The sequence below is a fragment of the Mustela nivalis genome (genome assembly GCF_964662115.1).
Source record: "Mustela nivalis genome assembly, chromosome: 20".
In the NCBI taxonomy this organism is placed as follows: Eukaryota; Metazoa; Chordata; class Mammalia; order Carnivora; family Mustelidae; genus Mustela; species Mustela nivalis.
Genome location: NC_139039.1, coordinates 25,947,963 through 25,965,577, shown reverse-complemented (window position 1 = coordinate 25,965,577; position 17,615 = coordinate 25,947,963). Strand labels below are relative to the sequence as shown.

The window sequence follows — 17,615 nt, the reverse complement described above, 5'->3', positions numbered from 1 at the left end:
AGAATGAAGTTCTGATACGTATTACAACATGAATGTTGCCTTGAAAACATTGTATCAGGGAGTGCCTAGATGGCTCGGTCCCTTGAGCATCCAGCTTTTGATTTCTGCTTAGGTCATGATCTCAGGGGTTCAGTGGGGATCCGCTTGTCTCCTTCCCCCTTTGCCCCACCCCCACTATGTGTACTCTCTCCCTTTCTCAAATAAAAAAAAAAAAAAAAAAAAACTTTTTTAATTAAAAAAAAAAAAGAAAATATTTTGGGGCACCTGGGTGGCTCAGTGGGTTAAGCCTCTGCCTTTGGTTTGGGTCATGATCTTGGGGTCCTGGGATTGAGCCCCACATCGAGCTCTCTGCTCAGCAGGGAGCCTTCTTCTCCCTCTCTCTTGGCCTGCCTCTCTGCCTATCTGTGATCTCTCTCTCTCTGTCAAATAAATAAATAAATAATCTTAAAAAATAAAAAGAAAAAAGAAAACTTACTTTAAAAAAAAGAAAATATTTTATCAAGTGAAATAAGCCAGACACTGAAAGACAAAAATTGTATTATTCTACTTAAATAAAATATCTAGAATTAGGTCCAATTCACAGAGATAGAAAGTAGATTAGAAAAAAAAAAAAAAAGAAAGTAGATTAGAAACTGCTGAGCTGGGGAGAGGAGGATATGGAGTTATTGCTTAATGAGTATAGAGTTTCTGTTTGGAGTGATGAAAAATTTTGAAAATAGTGATGATGGTTGTACTGTATTGTGCATGTAATTAAAGCTACCAAGTTGTAAGCCTTAAAATGGTTGAGGGGCACCTGGGTGGCTCAGTGAGTTAAAGCCTCTGCCTTTGGCTCCGGTCATATCCCAGAGTCCTGGGATTGAGCCCCGCATCAGGCTCTGTGCTCAGCAGGGAGCCTGCTTCCTCCTCCTCTCTCTCTCTCTCTCTCTCTCTCTCTGCCTGCCTCTCTGCCTACTTGTGATCTCTGTCAATTAAATAAAATCTTTTAAAAATGGTTGAAATGGCAAATTTTATGTTATATACCACAAATATAATTGTAAAAAAAATTAATCCACTATATTAGAATCCCGTGGTTATATTGAGTTGGAATAGAAGGGCTTGGGTAAGTCAGGACAGAGAGTGTTTTATAAAATATGCAAATTATGTTTCCTTGAAGAAGTCACCATTCTTTCCACCAAAGAGTAGGCAGGATATTATAATCACTCATGAGATAAAACATAAATGGCTATTGTATTAGTGGCTTGGATCATTGTTCATATAATTTGACACTAGCTACACCTTTCTGATCTGGAAGTACTGAGGTTGCCAGTACATAGGTGATTTGAATTATTATAAGATTTGTTTAAGTATCCATCATGGAGACTTCAAGCACATTGCACAAACAGCCATGTCTCTATAGTCAAGTCCCTCACCTCATTATGGGATAGTTTTTCCATGTCTTCAAGCCAGATGGTGTTTACATTGTAATAAGGATGAGAAGGTAGAATAAAAATCTGTATGTTTATTCCCGAATCTTGAATTCTCTGAACTCAAGCTGATTTATGTTGATACTGTTTGGAAACAGTTAAGTTGGTCAATATTACCAGCAAACAAATGGAATCTTTTTTTTAGTTCGTTTATAGTGTGGTGTTCTTGTGTAAGTACTTCCAACACAAAAACAGCCTAATTATTGGTCATATAGGGAGCTGATTTTTGTCTTCACTTGAGGAGTACTGTCAGAATACAGCAGATCACACAAAAGTGCCTTGAATGAATGCAGTCATGGTTTTCAGTGTCACAACCTAGTCATAGGCAGTATAAACAGTAGTAATACCACCGGTTGACCAGATTCAACATTTATATATGTTAATGACTTGCCAGGATGTGTATGGGAGTGTTTTAAGTTGGGAAGTGATAATAACAGGTAATATTTGGGTAACGAAGGGGCAATTGAGATTTGAGGGTTTGAACTGTAAATAACATATTCCAATATTGGTGTTAGAAAGCTTACCTGGCGAATATCTGTCCCAGTTAGCTGAAATGAGAGAAGACATTGAAATAAAGTAATAGTAGTGGGCATTTTGTTAAAGTAATTAAACAAGAAGGCTGTTAGACCAGGGAGGCTCTAATGCCTTGGTAACCTACATAAGCAAACTGAAACCTAAGCCTGAGTCAATGAACTTGAATCTGAGAAAATGAAACTTAATAACTACTAATCACAAACCAAGTAGGCTTTCTCAAGTAGAGTAACTGCTTATTCAAATACTTCTTTTGATTTGCTTCAGAATCTTCTTTATAAAAACCTTTCCCCTAGCTCCTGTGAGTGGAATGCTTCTAACCATTTTCTGTCTGGAGCTGTCTGACTTGAATCAATGTTTGCTCAAATAAACTCTTCAAAATTTTAATGTACTTCAGCTTATCTTTTAACAGTTCACTGAGCGCTTTCCCTGTGGTAGATCTAGTTCTATAAAAGCATGATTCTCTAATTGTTAAACTCATAATTGTCAAGTTACTAGAAAGTGACAGATGTCAAAATTTTACTTAACACAAGTGGAAATAAACAAAGGCTACGCCAATGAAAGAGATCACAGAGTGTATAACACTGAAGTCCACCATTATCACTTTTACTTGGTGGAGATTCAAAGGCAGTTAGGGAGAGGGGAAAGTTTCTAATGAAAAAAGGGGGGAATGCTTCTGGTAGACTCTTGGTTTTTTAGATTTATTATTTATTTGAGAGAGGAAACATGTGACACACAGGGGAGGGCAGAGGGAGAGAGTCTCAGGCAGACTCCCTTCTGAGGGAGAATCCTGATGTGGGGCTTCATCTCACACTCTCATGATCCCAAGATCATGAACTGAGCTGAAATCAGAGTGGGACATTTAACTGATGGAGCCACCCAGGAACCTAAAAGTTGTTGATAAGGGAATCTGGAGGTGGAACCACAAGAAGTGGGGCCATCAATGTGATTGGTTTGGGGAGCGTATGTATTTGTTTTTCTCTGGCTGGTCCTCATATGGGTAAGCAATGATGTGTGTGTCTATGTGTATAGGGGAAGTTGGCAGCCTGTGAGCAAATTTTGACCATCTTGAGCTGATTGCTGCAGAAGCTGGTTTTTTATGTGGGTCAGAGTTTTATTATTACATATGGTCTAGCTACTGTCCTATTTGTATATTAAATCTCTCACTCATTAATAAAAGAGACAGCAGAATGATGGAACTGGTTCCAAGAGGATATGAGAAACAGGCTTTATATAATAATTGGGGAAAAGAATAATGAAATAAAAATTAATATATTGATACAAAACATGGCTCATGTTCCTCAGGACTAGGTGATTTTAACTTTTGGGATAATTTTTTTTACTTGCTTCCTGCTCCTTCTTTCCATATACTTCATCATTTTTTAAAAACCATCATTTTTTTAAACCAAACTCTGAGTTTACTGGATTGCAATATTCCAGCAAAGTTATATTTCCTGAGCATGTCAGATGAACATTGAGTTTCTTAGAAAATCCTCTAGAATGAAACTAATTTCAAAAAGCCACATCTCAATCATCTTTTGGCTTTATTTTCAAGTTTTGAATAAAGATTTATGTACTATTTCACTTAGTCTTCACAACAGTCCAATGCAAGTACCCCGTTTTAGTAGTACAATTATTATTACCATTTCTCAGATGAGAAAACGGAGGCACAAGTAACGTGGCTAACCAGGACGAAGTAATTAAACAATAGCTACAAAATAGCTGAGCACTGACTTTGCTGCCACGTCAGGTTATAAGAGTGAGGGAGGAGAGCCGCAGGGAATGGACACACTCCAATACCTTGAAGGCTGTGGGCAATGCCAGTTATCTTTGTCGTGGCTTTATTCCTGTGTCTTTATGCTGCTGCTGAATTCTAAATCCTTGTCCAAGGGAGTTCACAGGTGTGGTGGCTGGGAATTTGAGCTGGGCTGCACGTCCGTATTTGCCTTTGCTAGCTGTCTCGAGCAAGTCATTGAGCGTCACCTGGCCTATTGTTTCCTGACTTGTAAAGAGAGAGCTGGATCGATGTTCTTGGAGTTCAGGTGCTGCAGACTAGCCTTTGAAGTAAAGTACCAAACACCTGGAGGAGGATCTGGCTGCTTTAAGCTTGCGCAAAGGAAAGGTGTTCTTTTTTTGTTTTTTGTTTTTTGTTTTTTTTTCCATTGTAGCAACCGCTGCTATCTTCCCACCTAAGTCTCATTCTCCGCCCTTCCTCCCCTCCCAAGTCCCCCGCCCCCGGCCCCCCGCCCTCCGTTGTCATGGAAATCCCAGACGCCCCACTGGCTGATTTCCGCGCCCGCGGTACTCCTGGCGGGGCACGTGACGACGCACGCGCGTCCTCGGCGGCGGGGGCGCCGCGGTGCCTGCCGGGACGGAGCTCCTAGTAGCCTGATCAGGAAGTGGCGGGCGGAGCCCCCGGCCAAGTCGCGCCGCCTCAGCCGCCTCAGCCGCTGCCGCCGCCGCCGCCGCCGCCAGTGGCGAGACCCCGACCTGGCGGGGCTGCGCTGGGCGTGCGTGCGAGCAGGCGGGGGCGCTGACGAGGAGCACGAAGCGGTGGCCACGCGGGCGTGGGCGGCGGGTCCAGGTGGAGGCGCTGGGAGGCGGCGGCCGGTCGCGTGGGGCGGCCCTCCTCGCTCAGGTAGGGGCTGCGGCCGCCGGGTGAGGGGAGCGGAGCCCGGGCCTGTTGTTCCTCGGGACTGCCTCCTCCCGAGGGGCGAGCGCGTCTTCCAGCTCTCGGGAGGCTGGGGCTGCGGTCCTCCTGGCGAAACACTAAACACAGTCACAACTTCTTGGGAGCATTGTCTTTTAGGCCTGAGGTCTATGGAGCAAACTTTTGGGCTGGAAAGAGAGGAAGTTCGCAGTCCGAGCTCATTGTGTCTCTTCCCAGCCCCAGACTTTCCAGGAGCAGTAGGTGAGCGAAACGTGTGTGGAGTTTAGGGAACCGCAGTGTCCAACGAAAGGCTGTGATTTAGATGCACCTTGACGGGTTGTTGTTATTATTATTATTATTATTATTTTTAAGCCGTCTTTTGGGGACTGGGTTTGTAATGATCCCTAAACTTGAGTGAATTACAGTCGTTTTGTCTGCAAAGTCTAGAGACCTGTTCCAAATCGAAACACTCCGATACCTCGTCATCTCTCCGTTCCTGGGATTTAAGAGGAAAACAGTCTCGATTCTTACCTTGCTGGCTGTTCTTTGCAGTGTTCTTGGGTGCTTAGTGGCCGCTCTGAGGCTGACGCAGGGAAAGGCAAAAGAGAGCAAAAGTAGAAAGGTTGGGAGGAAAAAAAAAAAAGTCGTATGGTAGAGTGGAAAGAACGTGTGCTTTGGAGCCAGAAGATTTTGATTTAATTTTGGGGGGGGGGGCTTCCCAGTGACCATCCGTGGAGGAACACGTGAACTCCCTGAGTTGTGATGATTTTTTTTTTTTTTTTTTTTAATGGGAACTGGGCATGGTCAGTATATGTAAAGCTCTACGGATTTTTTGAGTAGGGTGAGAAAAAGGAGGAAAAGTTAGGCGGAGCGCGCGATGGTGGGAAAGAGAGAGAGAGAGACCTTAAGCCTTCGGCTCGAGGTGCCATTTGAACGTCACCCGTAGCACACAGGTCGCCTTTGTTTTAGAGGCCTTGACCCGCATTTCAGGTCTGGAGTAAGGGAGCATTCGATTTAGGAGGCAGGGGATCGTGTGCTGGCCTGAGTACTTACACACGTACCAGTGTGTGACCTTAACTGTACGTCTTCATTTCAGATTTCACACATTAAGGAATAAAACTAATACCTGTTGTCTCCTAGAGTTGTGAGGCTCAAGGGCTGTAAGCATTTAGGTTTTCGTAAACTGTAAGGCTTTTGCTTAAGTCTGTTAAAACTCTGAGTAAAAGCCTGGTTTAATTACCTGTCTTTACAAGGTGAAATAAACACGTTTCCTGGTTTTTTTTTTTTTTTTAAAGATTTTATTTATTTATTTGACAGAGAGAGATGACAAGTAGGCAGAGAGGCAGGCAGAGCAAGGAGGAAGCAGGCTCCCCGCTGAGCAGAGAGCCGGATGAGGGACTCGATCCCGGGACCCTGAGATCATGACCTGAGCCGAAGGCAGCGGCTTAACCCACTGAGCCACCCAGGCACCCACGTTTCCTGGTTTTGGCTTGTTGCCCCCACTTTATCCCTGGTGATTTCTCCTTTTCCCCCCACACTCCCCCACCGCCTCCCCACCTTCCTCACCCTAGCATAATCATTCTGTTACTTCTTTTCAGATCCAATTCAGAATAGTAGCAGTGAGATAACATATTTGTATAGCTTTATTATTTAAAAAATTGCTTTTGGCGCGCCTGGGTGGCTGAGTGGTTAAGCGTATGCCTTTGGCTCTGAACATGATCCCAGGGTGTTGGGATCAAGCCCACATAGGGCTCCCTGCTTAGCAGGAGGCCTGGATCTCCCTCTTCCACTTCCCCTGCCTGTGTTCCCTCTGTCACTGTCTCTTTCTCTGTCAAATAAATAAATAAAATATTCAAAAAAAATTAAAAAATTGCTTTTCACAAACATTGTCTAATTTTAAAGTTGGGCTAGATGTACAAAGCATTGGTAGTGTCTTCATTCTGCTTATGATAAAATTGGATTTAGAGAGGTCTAGTGCTTGCCTAGGGTCATGTTGCAGTTAGAGGTTAGTACTGAGGGGGTTCTGGAAGTCAGGTCTTTGATACTAGTGCCAGTGACTTACTCATTGAACTAAAGTTTACTCTGATTATTTCTTATCAGTGCTTATATTTTTAGCTTTTAGCAGTCTAAGTCACATTTTAGTCATTGCTTTTTAAGCAAGCTGCCCAGTTCTTAAATATTCTTAAATGTAAGCTGCTCGAAGGTAAGGGTTTATCTTCTGGAACTCTTCAAAGCTTAGAGTACATAAACACAAGACAAGTACACAAAGCTTAGAGTCACAAACACAAGGCATTTAATAAAGGCTTGTAAAACCTATAATAAGGCTAAAGCAATTTAAAGATGTTTTTGTGTTCATTATTCATTTAACAAGTATTTATGGAGCTACACAGTGCATGAAGACTTTCACAGTTAAGATAGGGGCACCTGGGTGGTTCACTTGTGAGTTCAAGGCCCGTGTTGGGCTCCACGCTGTGCATGGAACCTATTAAAAACAAAGCAAAACAGTAAAGTAAAAAAAGAAAAAGTTTAGAGTCTTTCCTCCCAGACCTTCCTTTCCTGCTTGTGAAGAATGCAAAGACCATTTACATGGTCAGCTTGTTGTGCTTCCTAGACCTTCCATGGTATTCTAGGAGAGTTCAAACAAGAGATGAAATTTTTTTTTTTTTAAGATTTTATTTATTCATTTGAGAGAGAGAGAGCAAGCGTGCAAGTGATTGAGAGCATGAGCAGGGGGGAGGGAGAAAGAGAGAAGCAGATTCCCTGCTGAGCAGAGAGCCCAATGTGGGGCTTGATTGAAGGACCCAGAGATCATGAGTGGAAGGCAGATGCAGATGCTTAACCATCACAGCCACCCAGGTGCCCCAGGAACTTTTTTCTTAATTGAAGGATATTTGACATACAATGTTAACTTCAGTTTTCAGATATACAAAATCGTAATTTTGTTTTATTATTTATTTATTTTAAAGATTTTATTTATTTATTTGATAGAGAATGATCACAAGTAAGGGAAGCAGCAGGCTGAGGGAGAGGGAGAAACAGACTCCCCACTGAGCAGGGAGCCTGATGCCAGGCTTGATCCCAGGACCCTGGGATCATGACCTGAGCCAAAGGCAGCCCCTTAACGACTGAGCCACCCAGGTGGCCTCAAAATAGTGAATTTACAACTCAGAACCTTATGCTGTGCTTACCTTTTATCCCCATACAATGCTATTACAAATGGTAATTGATTGTATTCCCTGTACTAAACCTTTCGTCCCCATGACTTATTCCTTAACTGGAGGCCTGTATATCCTACTCCCTTTCACCCTTTTCACCCATCCCCATATCCCACTCATCCCCCTCTCCTCTGGCAACCATGAGTTTATTCTGTGCTTATGGGTCTCAAGAGAGGAACTTTTTAAAAAAATTTCAGCATAGTTAACATACAGTGTTGATATTAGATTCAGGTGTATAATATAGTGACTTACCAGTTTCATACAGTACTCATTGCTCATCAAGTGTACTCCGGATCTCCATCGCCTGTTTCACCCGTCCCTCCCACCCACCTCTGGTAACCTTCAGTTTGTTCTCTATAGCTGAGAGTTTGTTTTTTTGGTTTGTCTCCCCTCCCCTCCTTTGTTTTGTTCCTTAAATGCCACATATGAAATTATATGGTATTTGTCTTTCTCTGACTGCTTATTTTGCTTAGAATATACTCTCTAGATCCAGCCATGTTGTTGCAAATGGCAAGATTTCATTCTTTTTTATGGCTGAATAATACTCCGTTGTATGTGTGTATATACATACACCACATCTTTTTAAATTTTTTGTTAAGATTTTTATTTATTTATTTGATGGAGAGAGACATGGTGAGGGAACACAAGCAGGGGAAGTGGGAGAGGGAGAAGCAGGCCTCCTACAGAGCAGGGAGCCCGATGCAGGGCTTCATCCCAGGATGCTAGGATCATGACCCGAGCTGAAGGCAAACACTTAACGACTGAGCCACCCAGGTGCCCCTATACCACATCTTCTTTATCCATTCATCTATTAATGGACACTTGGGCTGATTCCATAATTTGACTGTTGTAAATAATGCTACAGTAAGCATAGGGGTGAATACATCTTTTTGAATTAAAGTTTTTATATTTGTTTGAATACCCAGTAGTGTGATTATTGGATTGTAAAAGAAGAGAGGAATATTTTGACCTCAGCTCAGGTACCAATATCATGGTCCTGAGTTCAAGTCCCTACTTAAAAACAAATAAAATACATTTTGAGTGATCTGTGGCTTCCCTCATTAACTGACGTTGCTTAGAACTGTGGCGTTTTCCAACTGGGAAAAAAACCAAAAGAGGTCTATCTAGTCCCACCTCCCTCTAAATCAGGAATATTCTGTACATCGTTCTAACAAATTTTAATCCAGCCTTTATATCACTTAATGATAGTTCACTGGTTTATTTATTTTTATTTTTAAAAAGTATTTACTTGAGAGTGAGTGAGAGAGCACAAGCAGGGGGAGCAGCAGTGGGAGAAGCAGGCTCCCCACCAAACAGGGAGCTTGATGTGGGGCTTGATTCCAGAACCCCAGAATCATGACCCGAGCCAAGGGTGGACGCCTAACTGGCTGAGCCACCCAGATGCCCTGACAGTTCACCAGTTTTAAAAATTGCCTTTTTTTTTTTTTTTTTAAGATTTTATTTATTTATTTGACAGAGATCACAGGTAGGCAGAAAGGCAGGCAGAGAAAGAGGAAGGGAAGCAGACTCCCCGTTGAGCAGAGAGCCCAACACAGTGCTTGATTCCAGAACTCCAGGATCACAAACCAAGCCAAAGGCAGAGGCCTTAACCTACTGAGCCACCTAGGTGCCCCTAAAACACGCCTTTTCATTAAAAGTAATTCTGGGGGCTCCTGGTGGCTCAGTGGGTTAAAGCCTCTGCCTTCAGCTCAGGTCATGATCCCAGGGTCCTGGGATCGAGCCCCACATCAGGCTCTCTGCTCAGCGGGGAACCTGCTTTTTCCTCTATCTCTCTGCCTGCCTCTCTGCCTACTTGTGATCTCTGTCAAATAAAATAAATAAAATCTTAACAACAAAAAAAAAGAACTGTTTAAAAGTAATTCTGTTGGTTTTCTTTCTCTCTCTCTCTCTCTCTCTCTCTCTCTTTTTTTTTTTTTTTTTGCAGTGAGCCTACATCTGCCTTATTTCTGCATGGTAGTTCTGATATTTTTCTTGAGTAGCGTCCAGTAGAAATACAATGTGAGCTACAAATGTGAACCACACATATAATTCAAAATTTTCTAGTAGCCATATATTTTTTTTAAGATTTTATTTATTTATTTGAGAGAGAGACCGTGAGAGAGAGCATGAGTGAGGAGAAGGGCAGAGAGAGAAGCAGATTCCCTATGGAGCTGGGAGCCCGATGCAGGACTCCATTCCGGGACTCCGGGATCATGACCCGAGCCGAAGGCAGTTGTCCAACCAAGTGAGCCACCCAGGCATCCCTAGTGGCCATATTTTTTAAAAAACTAGAAAAAGGGGTGCCTGGGTGGCTTAGTTGTTAAGCATCTGCCTTCAGCTCAGGACATGATTCCAGGGTCCTGGGATCCAGCCCCGCATCGGGCTCCCTGCTTGGCGGGAAGCCTGCTTCTCCTACGCCCCCCTGCTTGAGTTCCCTCTATCACTGTGTCTAATAAATAAATAAAATCTTAAAAAATAGGTCACCTGGGTGGCTCAGTGGGTTAAGCCTCTGCCTTTGGCTCAGGTCATGATCTCAGGGTCCTGGGATGGAGTTCCCTGTCAGGCTCTCTGCTCAGCGGGAAGCCTGCTTCGCTCTCTGCCTGCCTCTCTGCCTACTTGTGATCTCTCTCTCTATCAAATGAATAAATAAAATCTTTGAAGAAAACTTAAAAAAATAAAAACTAGAAAAATTAGGGTGAATTAATTTTTAAAATGTTTTTATTTTTAAAATTGTATTTAAAATTTTTCATTATTGAAGTATAATTGACTGGGGTCCTTGGGACCCTCAGTTGATTAAGTGTCTGATTCTTGATTTCTGTGCAGGTCTTGATCTCAGGGTCATGGGTTCAAGTCCTATGTTGGCCTCCATGCTGGGTGTGGAGCCTACATTTAAAAAAAGGAGAAGTATAATTGACATAGAATGTTATATTAGGGGCGCCTGGGTGGCTCAGTGTGGTGGGCCACTGCCTTCGGCTCACGTCATGATCTCAGGGTCCTGGAATCGAGTCCCACATCGGGCTCTCTGCCCACATCGGCGGGGAGCCTGCTTCCCTCTCTCTCTGCCTGCCTCTCTGTCTACTTGTGATCTTTCTCTGTCAAATGAATACATAAAATCTTAAAAAAAAAAAAAAAAAGAATGTTGTTTTAGGTGTACAATGTATTGATTCAACAAATACATACATTACTCAATGCTCACCTTAAGTATAGTCCCCCTTTGTTACCATGAAACATTATAAAATTATTATTGAGTATATTCTGTAATGCTGTACTTTTCATCTCCATGACTTGTGCATTTTATAACTGAAGTGTATACCTCTTAATCTCCTTTACCAGTTTTTCCCATCTCCTCACCAACCTCCCCTTTGGCAACTACCAGTATGTTCTGTATATTTAACAATCTGTTTGTTTTGTTTTTGTTTTTTTTAGATTATATGCATAAATAATATCATATAGTATTTGTGTCTGCTTATTTCACTTAGCATAATACCCTCTAGGTTCACCAGTGTTGTCTCAAATGGCAAGATCTTTCTGTCTTTTTTTTTTATGGCTAATAATCCATTGTATGTGTGTATATCACATTTTCTTTATCTGTTGATAGACACTTGGGTTGTTTCCATATATTGGCTATTTTAAATAATGCTGCAATAAACATAGGGCTGCATATATCTCTTTGAATTAGTGTTTTTGTGGGGCGCCTGGGTAGCTTAGTCATTGCGTGTCTGTCTGTGGCTGAGATCATGATCTCCGGCTTCTATGATCGAGCCCTGCATTGGACTCCCCTGCTCAGTGGGGAGTCTGCTTCTCCCACTCCCCCTGCTTGTGTTCCCTTTCTCTCTCTCTCTCTGTTGGATAAATAAATAAAATCTTAAAAAAAAAAAAAAAGAAATAGTGTTTTTGTTTTCTTTGGGTAAATGCCACTAGTGGAAGTATTGGATCATAATATTTCTATTTTTAGTTTTTTGGAACCACCATACTGTTTTCACAGTGGTTGTACCAGTTTGCATTCCCATCAACAGTGCATGAGGGTTGCTTTTTCTTCATATCCTCGTCAACACTTGTTATTTCTTGTCTTTGATACCAGCCATTCTGACTGTGAGGTGATATCTTACTGAGATTCTGATTTGCATTTCCCTGATGATTAGTAAAATTAAGCATCTTTTCCTGTTATCTGTTGGCCATTTGTATGTCTTTGGAAAAAAAAGTCTATTCAGGTCCTCTACCCATTTTTTATTCTGAGTGGTTTTGTTATTTTTGGTGTTAAATTATGTAAGCTCTTTATATATTTTGGATATTAACCTCTTATCTGTTATATCATTTACAGATGTCTTCTCTCATTCAGTAGGGTTTCTTTTTGTTTTGATGGTTTTCTTTACTATGCATAAGCTTTTTATTTTGATTAAGTCTCAGTAGTATATTTTTGGTTTTGTTTCCCTTGCCTGAGGAGATATATCTAGAAAAATATTGCTAAGGCCAGTGTCTAAAAGATTACTGTCTTTGTTATCTATTATGGGATGTAAGGTTTCAGGTCTCATATTTGGTCTTGGATCCATTTTAAGTTTATATATGTGTGTGGTGTAAGAAAGTGGTCCAGTTTCTTTTTTTTTTTGCATGTAGCTGTCCAGTTTTTCCAACACCTGAAGGGACTGTCTTTTCCCCCATTGTATGTTCTTGCCTCCTTTGTTGTGGATTCATTGACACTTCAGTGTGGGTGTATTTCTGGGCTCTCCGTTCTTTTGATCTGTGTGTCTCTTTTTGTGCCAGAATCCTACTGTTCGGTTACTGTAGCTTTGTGTATATCTTGAGCTCTGGGACAGTGATACCTCCAGCTTTGTGCTGCTTTTTCAGAATTACTTTGTCTTTTCAGGGTCTTTTGTGGTTTTATACTAATTTTAGGATTATGTGTTCTAGTTCTGTGAAAAGTGCTATTGGTGTTTTGATTGGGATTGCATTGAATGTGAAGATTGCTTTGAGAAGTAAGGACATTTTAATGATATTCTTTTAATCCATGAGCATGGAATATCTTTTCATTTGTTTGTGTCATCTTCAATTTCCTTCATCAGTGTCTTATAGTTTTTAGAGAGTAAGTCTTTGACCTCCTTGGCTAAATTTATTCCTGGGTATTTTATTCTTTCTGGTGCAATTGTAAATGAGATTTTTTAAAGATGTCTCTTTCTACTGCTTTGTTTTTAGTGTATAGGAACAGAACAGATTCCTATATATGAATTTTGTATCCTGCAATTCACTGAATTCATTCATTTATTTATTTTTTTGTGGAATCTTTGGGTGTTCTATATGCACTATCATGTCTTCTGTAAATAGAGTTTCACATGTTCATTACAAGTTTGGATGCTTATTTTTTTTTATAATCCTTTTTAAAAAAGATTTTATGTGAGAGTGAGTGTGTGAATGGCAGGGGTCAGAGGGAGATGGATAAACAGACTCCCTGCTAAGTTGGTAGCTTGATGTGGGGCTTAATCCCATGACCCTGAGATCATGACCTGAGCCGAAGGCAGACACTTAACTGGCTGGGCCACCCAGGCACCTCACATATTTGGGTGCTTAAAATATTTTTTTGTCTGATTGCTGCATCTGGTACTTCCACCACTGTGTTGAATAAAAGTGGGGAGAGTGGATATCTTTTTCTTATTTTTGATCTTAGAGGAAAAGCTTTTACATTTTAACCATTGAGTATGAAGTTAGCTTTGAGTTTTTCATATTTGGTGTTTATTTTGTTGAGGTATGTTTCCTCTAAACCCACTTTGTTGAGAGTTTTTATCCTAGACAGATTTTATTTTTTCACATGCTTTTTCTGTATTAAGATGATCATATTGTTGGGGGAAATTAATTTTAATGTTTTATTTAACCTAGTGTATCCAAATTATTATCACATCAACATGTGATAATCTAAAATATCTCATCAGTAATTCTAAAAGTTTTTTGTACTATGCCTTGTAAATCTGGTGTATATTTTACACTTAAAGTACATCTCAACTCTGGCCCCATTTCAGGTGTTCCATAGGTACATGTGATTAGTGACTCTCATACTGGGCAGTACAGCTCTAGAGCTTTAGAGAATAATTCTGTTTCTCTTTACTAGTGGCTAGCTCAGTGCCTGACACACAGTAGATACTAAGTGAAGATTTTTAAGTGAATGAATACAAGTTCTAATAGAGAACTAATAGTAAAGGTAATTTTGTTTGGAAGTAATTCTTGGGATCTATGGATTTGGCCTATAGGTTTGAGTGGTTAGAATGTGTATTAAAAATACTTATATCTTTGCAGAATTATGGATCCAAGCCTGTTGAGAGAACGGGAGCTGTTCAAAAAACGAGCTCTTTCCACTCCTGTAGTAGAAAAACGTTCAGTATCTTCTGAATCATCATCATCCTCATCAAAGAAGAAGAAAGCAAAGCTAGAACATGGAGGATCATCGGGCTCTAAACAGAATTCTGGTTAGTAAAATTGACTTTAGGACTGTCCAGTTTTTATTTTTTTAGGAAACCATTTAGTCATGGCAAGTTTATTTTTCCAGTTCAACATTTGTATTTATTGGTAGACACTTGTTCAAGTATAAGGGAATGTGATGATAAGAGAATATATTGTTCTTAAGATGTTAATAGTCTTGTCTTATAGTTAGAATTTAGGTTATTCTCTTTGCAGAAAATGACTTTGTTGAAGTTTATTTTATATACCATATATTTCACTTGTTTTATATGTACAGTTCAAAGATTTTTAGTAAATTTGCTGAATTTTGCGCCTATTAATATAATCGTATTGTAGAACATTTCCATCATCCCCGAAAGATACTTTGTGCTCATTTACGATCACTTCTTGTTCCCACCCCAGCTGCACATAACCATTAGTCTACTTTCTGTCTCTGTATGTTTGCTTTTTCTGGACATTTCATATAAAGGGAATTGTATAATGTGTAGTCTTAGTCTGTGGCTTCTTTTACTTAGCATTTATTGAGATGATCTTTTTGTTGTTTATGCTGTTAACATGGTATATTACATTAGCTGATTTTTCAGATGTTGAACCAACCCTTGCTTTCTTGGAATAGATCATATTTGGTTGTGGTGTATGTTTTTTTTATTTGCTATGGGATTCAGTTAGCTGGTATTTTTTTCAGGATTCATCTGTTAGTACTTTATTTTGCCCTTATTGCTGAAGAGTAATCCATATATGGGTATACTACAAACCATGATGAATGGTTTATCCATTCATCATTTAATAGACATTTGGATTATTACTAGTTTTTGACTATTATGAATAGTGCTGCTATGAACATTAATGTACAGGCTTTTTGTGGACTTACTTTCTTTTCTCTTGGATGGAGAACATAAGAGTGGAACTTTGGAGTCAGGTGGTAAATTTATTTTTAACTTTTCAAGAAGCTACCAAAATGGCCATATAGTTTTACATTCTCACCATCAGTACATGAGGGTTCTTTGACAGACGGAGATCACAGGTAGGCAGAGAAGCAGGCAGAGAGGAGGAAGCAGAGAGCCCGATGCAGGGCTTGATCCCAGGACCCTGAAATCATGACCTGAGCCAAAGGCAGAGGCTTTAACCCAATGAGCCACCCAGGCACCCCATTTTTTCCCATTCTTATTAAGACTTGTTATTTCTTGTCATTTTGATTATAGCTATTCTAGTGGTTGAAAAGTAGTATCATTGTGTGTTTTAATATTCTATTTGAGAGAGTATACACCAGTCGTGGGGGTTGAGGGGCATTGGGCAGAGCAGGGAGCCTGAGGTGGAGCTTGATTCCAGGATCCTGAGATCATGATCTGAGCCAAAGGCAGGGAGATGTTTAACTGATGAAGCCATGCAGGCACCTGTCATTGTGATTTTAACATTCAGTTCTGTAATGGTTAATGATATTGAGCATCATTTAATTTGCTTATTAGCCATTCCTGGGTCGTCTTTGGTAAAATGTTTATTCAGATTTTTTTGCTCACTTAAAAAAGGTTTCATTGTTTTCTTCCTATTGGTTTATAAGTGTTCTTTATATATTCTGGATACAATTTTACTTATTTATTAGAGAGCATAACAGGGGGAGGGGCAGAGAGAGTGCAGGCAGACTCCCGCTGAACACAGAGCCTCACGTGGGACTTGATCCCAGGACCCAAGATGAAGACCAGAGCCAAAGTCAGACACTTAACGGATTGAGCTACCCAGGTGCCCCTAGATACAATTTCTTTTTTTTTTTAATATATATATATATTTAAAGATTTTATTTATTTATTTGACAGAGAGAAATTACAAATAGGCAGAGAGGCAGGCAGAGAGAGAGAGGAGGAAGCAGGCTCCCTGCTGAGCAGAGAGCCTGACTCAGGACTCGATCCCAGGACCCTGAGATCATGACCTGAGCCGAAGGCAGCGGCTTAACCCATTGAGCCACCCAGGCGACAATTTCTTGATCGAATGTCACTTGTGTTCTAAGTGTGTCATATCTAAGAAATCTTTGCCTAACCCAGGATCATGAAAATTTACTCCATCTCTTTTTTTAGGTTTTTAATTTATTTTGGTAATGTTTTGTTGTTTTTAATGTGTAAGTCTTACACTTATTTTATTATATTTATTCCTAAATATTTTTTTATTTTTGATATTGTGAATGAAATTGTTTTCTTAATTTAATTTTTGAATTGTTCATTGCTAGTATATAAACATACAATAGATTTTTTTTTTCTTTATTTGAGATAGAGCGAGTGAGAGAGAGAGCACAAGTTGGAAGGGGAGCAGACGGAGGAGGAGGGAGAAGCAGATTCCCCACTGAGCAGGGAGCTCAATGCAGGGTTCAGTCCTGGGATCGTGACCTGAGCCAAAGGCAGACACTTAACTGACCAAGTCACCCAGGCGCCCCTATAGTAGATTTTTTAAAAAGATTTTATTTGAGGGCGCCTGGGTGGCTTAGTGGGTTAAGCCGCTGCCTTCGGCTCAGGTCATGATCTCAGGGTCCTGGGATCGAGTCCTGAGTCAGGCTCTCTGCTTGGCAGGGAGCCTGCTTTCTCCTCTCTCTCTCTGCCTGCCTCTCTGCCTACTTGTGACCTCACTCTGTCAAATAAATAATAAATAAAATCCTTAAAAAAAAAAAGATTTTATTTGAGAGAGAGCAAACAAGGGAGCGCAAGATATGGGGTGAGAGGGGGCAGAAGAGGAAGCAGACTCCCTGCTGAGCAGGATCTTGGGATCATGACCTGAGCTGAAGGCAGATGCTTAACCAGCTGAGTGACCCAGGTGCCTCAGAAATACAGTAGTTTTGGGGACGCCTTGGTAGCTCAGTTGGTTAAGCAGCTGCCTTCTGCTCAGGTCATGATCCCAGTGTCCTGGGATCGAGTCCCACATCGGGCTCCTTGCTCAGCAGGGAGCCTGCTTCTCCCTCTGCCTCTGCCTGCCTCTCTGCCTGTGCTCGCTCGCTCTCTCTCCCTCTATCCCTGACAAATAAATAAATAAAATCTTAAAGATTTAATCTAAAAAAAGAAAAAAGAAATAAAGTAGTTTTTTGTACATTGATCTTGTATTCTGCAACCTTGGTGAACTTCTTCATTCTTTTTAGGTTATTTGTGTGTGTGTGTGTGTGTGTGTGTGTGTGTGTGTGTGTGTGAATTCCATAGGATTTTTTTTTACATGCAAGATTATGTCATATGTGAATAAGAATGGATTTATTATGTCCTTTCCAGTGTGAATGCCCTTCCTTCTTTCCTTCCTTCCCTCCTTTCTGCCCTGGACTGGCTAATAGAATGTTGAATACAG

At 40.7% G+C, this 17,615-nt stretch overlaps 1 protein-coding gene across 1 annotated transcript in view; it reads left to right on the top strand.

The window, feature by feature from the left end:
- Positions 1 to 4,375: 4,375 nt before the first annotated feature.
- Positions 4,376 to 17,615, top strand: part of GTF2E2 (general transcription factor IIE subunit 2) — a 65,631-nt gene continuing 52,391 nt past the window's right edge. The window contains exons 1-2 of the mRNA XM_082715659.1: positions 4,376 to 4,632; positions 14,142 to 14,311. Of these exons, the coding sequence (XP_082571785.1) occupies positions 14,146 to 14,311 (166 nt within the window). The 5' untranslated portion in view covers positions 4,376 to 4,632; positions 14,142 to 14,145. The remainder of the gene's footprint in view (positions 4,633 to 14,141; positions 14,312 to 17,615) is intronic.